Genomic DNA, 6,504 nt, shown 5'->3' on the forward strand with positions numbered 1-6,504 from the left:
TGGTTCAAATTTTTATTATATTTTATCGATATTTTTTTTATGATGAAAACAAAGTTAAGATTTAATATTTACTATTTATAATCAGAATTTATTGTTTGTAATTTAATATGTTATAAATTATTTAATATTATTTTCTTAAGAATAAAACATACTTTTGATAAATATGAACCTTTTGTCGTTATAATTAGAGCATCATATTCAATCATAATCTTGAACTACATGTATATGTCAAAAGTCTAAATTTTCTCTTCGTATTACCTACATGAGTAATTTTGGGGACACCGGTAATTAACTCCATGATGGGAATGTTCTATATTTAAACAATTTGTAAGTCTTAATAACAATAAAAGACTAAATTATGACTTCCACTAAATGATATGGACTTAGATTTACAATAATTTAGCTAAATTTTATTTTCTTTTTAAGAATTAACAACAACATCACGTTAACTACCAAAAAATCATGATTTTGGAGGATTGTAATTTAGATAACAAATTTAAAGTAATTTTAAAGCCTCTATTTTATTTTTTTAGAAAAAACGATATTATAGAGCGGTCATTTAAGATAGAGACTACCTAAAACTATAATAACCAACTCTTACTAATGTAGTAAATATTATTTTAAATAATATCGTAAATATTATTTCAAAATCTTCGTTTGTTATTATGTTTATTATTTGAATATACACATCAAACATATATTATTACATTCCAAACGAACATTAAAGTAATATAATATTATAGTAATTCACTCCTTTTCTCCCTAAACCACCTCTTAATTTTAACTCTTACCATCAAAACAATTTTTTTAAAATACATATGTTTCAACGTTTCTAGTTCCAAACGAAGCAATTAATCTAAAACCATTTATGGAATTTCAAATCAGAACATTTAAAAAAGAAAAGAAAGAAGAAAGAAAAAGGGTTGTGTGTGTATATATATATATATTGAGTGTAATGAAGTTCTGTTTCATTTGATTTTGTTCACTGACATAGGAATACCTGCACACTTTTTTCTCTTCACGCACGCACGCATTCTGAAATTTTACACAAACCCCCACTCCTATCTCCTCTCTCTCTCTCTCTCTCTATCTCATTATACATCACAAAACGCTTCCTTTTTTCTTCCATTAAATTCATCTTTCCATCTGGGTTTTCCATTTTTCTTCACTACTCCCTCTCCCTTTCTTTTTTCTCCGCCATTTTCAAATATTATAATGGATGTTTCTTCCTTTTCTTACTATGACTCCGCCGCCGACAACACCAATCACCACCTTCCCCCTGGCTTCCGCTTCCATCCCACCGATGAGGAACTCATCACTTACTACCTTCTCAAGAAGGTTCTTGATACTAATTTCACTGGTCGCGCCATTGCTGAAGTTGACCTCAACAAGTGCGAGCCTTGGGAGCTTCCTGGTATATACTCTCTTTTAGTCACTTTTCTCATATTTTTTCTGATTATTACTATTATTTGAATTTTGAATCACTTCTAAATCACTGATTTTCATACTTTTAAAATTACTATTATTTGAACTTTTTAGTCTATTTAGAAAGAATATTATCATCAATATATATATTAGAAACCCAGTTAGAAAAAGCCACAACCTTTATTGATTAATTGTGTTGATATCCCAGTTTTTTACATTTCAACAAACTTAATTAGCAAAACATTTTGAAGTCGTTTGGGTTGCATATATATAAACCCATTTGTCACAAAAGAGCATAGCTTAGTTGGCACAATATAATTAGAAAAAAATCTAATTCATGTGATTTTATTCTCTTTTAATTTTAATTATTAACATTTCTTGACCCAGAATAACTAAATGTTTTGATATATGTAGTTAAGAATAAGATTAGAAATGATGATAATTAAATCTTTTGAGTCTAATAACGATGATTTAACACGATGACACAGAGAAGGCAAAGATGGGTGAAAAAGAGTGGTATTTCTTCAGCTTAAGAGATCGAAAGTACCCGACGGGTCTACGAACGAATCGAGCGACGGAGGCCGGGTACTGGAAGGCGACGGGAAAAGATAGGGAAATATACAGTGTGAAAACATGTTCATTGGTAGGGATGAAGAAGACATTGGTGTTTTATAGAGGAAGAGCTCCAAAAGGGGAAAAAAGCAATTGGGTTATGCATGAATATCGACTTGAAGGCAAATTTGCCTATCATTACCTTTCTGGATCTTCAAAGGTACTTCATTTTTCTTTATTCAAAACCCTAATTAATTAAACATCTTTATCAATATTTCTTACTCTTTTTTGTTTAATTCTAGTTTTTCTTTTTTTAAGAATCCTCTTTTGTTTTGAGGGTGTGTTAGGATTTTAAGTATGTTCTTTGTTCTCATGCATACCTCCATTAAAAATTTTTGAAAGTGGAAGTTAGGGTTTGGTTATGATGATCAGAGGAAAAAGAATATTGGTATGTATTTTTCAATAATTTCTATAATTGATTTAAGATTGTGATGTATAATTTTGATTTTAACGAATGGTTATTGGAGAAATTTTTAAATGATTTTTATGAAGTTTATCTAATTATTGGTTATTGGTTGTGTTTAGTTTCTTTCTCTCTTTCTTAAGAGACTTTTAAAATAATTGAAATGGATTGAAGGCTTGATTTTTACACTTCAAATTTTCATCAATCAAGAAATGGTCTTCTTTGTTATTTAAATTGATTTTAGAATTTCTAGAAACATATTTTTTATTGGTCTTTTGTATCATAATTATGTCGAATGTCTTGTCACAACTACTTGGAGATTGAAAATAAACAAACAAATAAATAAGAGGGGACACTATCCCCTATATAGGTTAGAATATATATATATTGAGATAAGAATAGAATAAATATATTAAGCTTAGATTATAAATAATCTTAATCTCTAATATCACTTTTATTACGTTAAATCAAATTCTTAATATGTTAATATGAGTTTAGCTCATTAGCTAAAAACTTTTACTTTAAAAATTTAGATTTTGGGGAAATGATATTTATGTATGAATGCTATTATCAGGATGAGTGGGTAATTTCGAGGGTGTTTCAAAAGAGTGGCTCCGGTTGCGGCGGAGCCACCTCCAGCAACGGCGGAGGTTCAAAGAAAGCGCGGTTCATTCCCGGTTCAATAAACGTACACCCGGAACCAAGTTCACCGTCGTCGGTGTCTCTCCCGCCGCTTCTCGACTCATCACTCTACTCAGCTCCGGCGACCGGCACGGCGGCGTCTGGTAACATAACCGACCGTGACAGCTGCTCGTACAACAGCCCAACGGCAAGAGAGCACGTGTCCTGTTTCTCCACCACCACCGCTGGCGGTAGCTTTAACATCCCAAGTTACGATTTTGCCACTCCGTCGCCACTCCTCGCAGCCGATCCCTCTCCCCGGTTCCACCGTAACATCGGTCTGTCGGCGTTCCCAAGTCTCCGGAGCCTGCAGGAGAATCTCCAACTCCCATTCTTCTACTCGCCGGTAAACCTCTGTTCTCCACCTGTGCCGGCGCTCAACAACGGCAATAATGATGTGGCAGCGTGTAGCTCTGGCGGAAATTGGGGTGTCGCCGATGAACCCAAAGTCATGAGCTCCACCGAACTTGACTGCATGTGGTCCTACTGATTTTTGTGATCAGATCATCAGAATTTGGTAGCTCTTAATTTGTTGACTTTTTTAGTTTCTGAAAACCTCTCTTTGAAATTATGAACCCTTCTATCCCTAATTGCTTTCTCTCAAGTTTTAATTTTATGGATTTTAAATGGATTCTCTTATTACTATGTTTTTCTTCACTTTATTTAATTCTTAATTAGTTTTTAAAGGTTTTCTTTTCAAAAAAAGAATAACTACTAACTTATAATGTTTTGAGTAATTTTTTTTAGAGATATGATTAACTGAAATTTGTAGTGAATTAATACCCTCACTAGAAAACATTCTATTGAATTGTTTCAACGAGGCATTCTAATAATGTTAGGAAGTTTCGGACAATTGTATGAACTGAACTAAGCTCTTTAGGTTTTTCTTGAGTGTCTATGTTTATATATTTTTTAAATTTATATTCGTTTTATTCTAATTTTTTAAGGTATTCAAATTTTTAAAATGGATTTTTTAAGAAAAAACCTACTTTTCAAAAGTTTCATTTGACTTTTGAAAATACTGATAGATGGTAGACTAACATTACATAAAAATGTTTGTTATCACAATGCTAATTAAAATTATTATAAAGTGTTTTGTGGTCGCTTTGGATAATTTCTCTCACAAAATCTCAAACTTCTAATATTGGTGTGGAGGCATTTTCCTTTTAATTTTAGTTTAGAATTATCCCTTATTTGGGTTCTTCTATATGAGAAAAGGAGAACATAAAGATCTTTTCATATAGTGAATAAATAGGATGTGTAGCTTAGGTACCCATTTTCCATGAAAACATTTGAATAGTCTACCAACTTACTTACCCATGGAAAACTTAGATTGCAATATATTATGATGGGACATAAGTACGTACCATATTCTAAATTTTTTAATCAAACTCTATTCTTCTCTTCTTAATTGTTTGTGTTCATTTACTAAGTTTAGTCTCTAAATTTTCTATCTCTATTAGAGGTCGTCTTAATTAGCTTGAAAGTAATTCCAAGCAAGTTATAATGGTCAATATTTTATGTTCAGTCATGAATATTAATGAAATAGTAGTTAAAAATAACTAAAGCTAGCAAAAAAAAAAAAAAACACTTATTGAGAAAAGTAATAACTTATATTAACGCAAGAAAATGGTATATTAGAAAGCTACAACTTTATTAGCTATAGAAACTTAACTTTAGAAAGCAATACTATGATATAACTATACAACGTTAGATACTAATATATTTTAAAAATATATAAATACACTATATTTTAAAGCATTCAATATTACTAACTTTTAAAAAATGCTATTAAAAATTCTTACTTTTGATAGTATAGTATTTCAAGATCTTCAATTTAAAATGTTTCTGATATAGTTTTTTTTTATTTTTTTCGTTATAAAAAAAAAAAAAAAGAATTCATGAATAAAGATTAGAAGAAGATGGAGAATAATGAGGTTGAATATAGATGATGAGGCAAAATGGGGTTTGTTTGTATTTGTTAAAGAAGTAGTGAAAAATCCAACTTTTATTGTGAGGATCAAAATTTGAAAGTGACTGTTCGTGGTGATATGTGTATTTGTGGGGTGTAGTTTTCTTTTTTCTTTTTTAAATTTTAATTTTAATTAAAATAATTAGATAACTTGATTTAGGGTTTGTAGATAAAGAGAAATATATATTCCATATTTATAGGAAAAAATGGTTGTTTCTATTTTTCTTTTTACTTGTCTTTTTGTTCATCATTTATTAAAATCTTCAATTGTTCTCTATCTTCAGAAGTTACCTTCCTGCAGCTCCTTCTGCCAAACTTTTCAGTTTTCACTTTTTTTTTTTCCTTTTCAAATTTTCCTCTTTTTCATTTTTCCTTTTTCTTTTTCAGTAATAAATATGCAATCTTTGTATGTTTCTGTTGGATATTACTTTTTGTTTCCATCATTTATGGATATTAACAACATTAATTACAGTTCTTATCAGTGTAAGTATGTATGATGGTAATCAACTTCAGAAGACAGATTTTTGTTTGTGCAAAATGCTATTTTGCTCAGGTAATGAAAGGAATGAAATTACAAAATTAGCTCTTTGTTACTGTGTGCTCTACTACTCTACTCGTTACTTGCATAAGTTTTCTTCTTATGTCGTATCATTAATGTAATACTCGTCATTAACTATTGGTTATGTTTAAAGGGAAGATAAGTATTTGATAAAAAAAAAAAAAAAAAGATTGTAAAAAGTTACAAAAAAAAAAAACAAAAAAAAAACATGAGTGAGTAGCAAAAGCTTAACGGGAGCAAGATCTTTAAGTATCAACATATATAATAACCATAGAATGTCAAAATAAAATTTGACAAAAACACTACTTATTCACCAATTTTTTCTTAAAGCATTTCTAGTAATTTAACGGTAAGAATAATTTAAAAACACTAATCTTTGAGTGTGGTCTAATCACCACCAAAGTTGGTCATTGATAATCGTTAGAATTAGTCACTTGTAATGATCATCAAAAGCGGGTTTTGAAGTTAGTTGTGGATAGTAGTCGGCGAAGGTGAAAGGGCGTGAAAAGAACTTGCCTGTGCATTGTGCAACCAAAGATTGTTGTATCTAAATTAGACTGCATGAAAAGTTGGGCATATGTTTCCTAGTTAATATTATTACAAATATATGTTTGTACTTCGTGTTTTGAATTGTAAAAAGTACAATAATAGAGAGACCATTTAATTGGGCAGTTGAATTAGGTAAGGCAAAAAGAGACATAATAATAATATTTTGAGAAGTTCACTCACATGGATGTATGTATTGGTTTTAGGTTCACCTGTTGTGGTGTTGAATAGGCTTTTTAGACCTTCGTAAAAAAGCTTTCCCACTCATCTTTATAAATATTTTTCTATCTTTAAGGATATCAATAT

General features: G+C 30.2%; 1 protein-coding gene across 1 annotated transcript; it reads left to right on the plus strand.

Moving 5' to 3' along the window:
* Positions 1-1,033: 1,033 nt before the first annotated feature.
* Positions 1,034-3,772, plus strand: LOC103501784 (protein CUP-SHAPED COTYLEDON 2-like). The gene is made up of 3 exons (XM_008465479.3): positions 1,034-1,414; positions 1,914-2,197; positions 3,015-3,772. Exons 1-3 carry the CDS (start codon positions 1,216-1,218, stop codon positions 3,609-3,611), a joined length of 1,080 nt encoding a protein of 359 aa, XP_008463701.2. The 5' UTR covers positions 1,034-1,215; the 3' UTR covers positions 3,612-3,772.
* Positions 3,773-6,504: the final 2,732 nt, after the last annotated feature.

Source organism: Cucumis melo, chromosome 7 (genome assembly GCF_025177605.1).
Source record: "Cucumis melo cultivar AY chromosome 7, USDA_Cmelo_AY_1.0, whole genome shotgun sequence".
Classification (NCBI taxonomy): Eukaryota; Viridiplantae; Streptophyta; class Magnoliopsida; order Cucurbitales; family Cucurbitaceae; genus Cucumis; species Cucumis melo.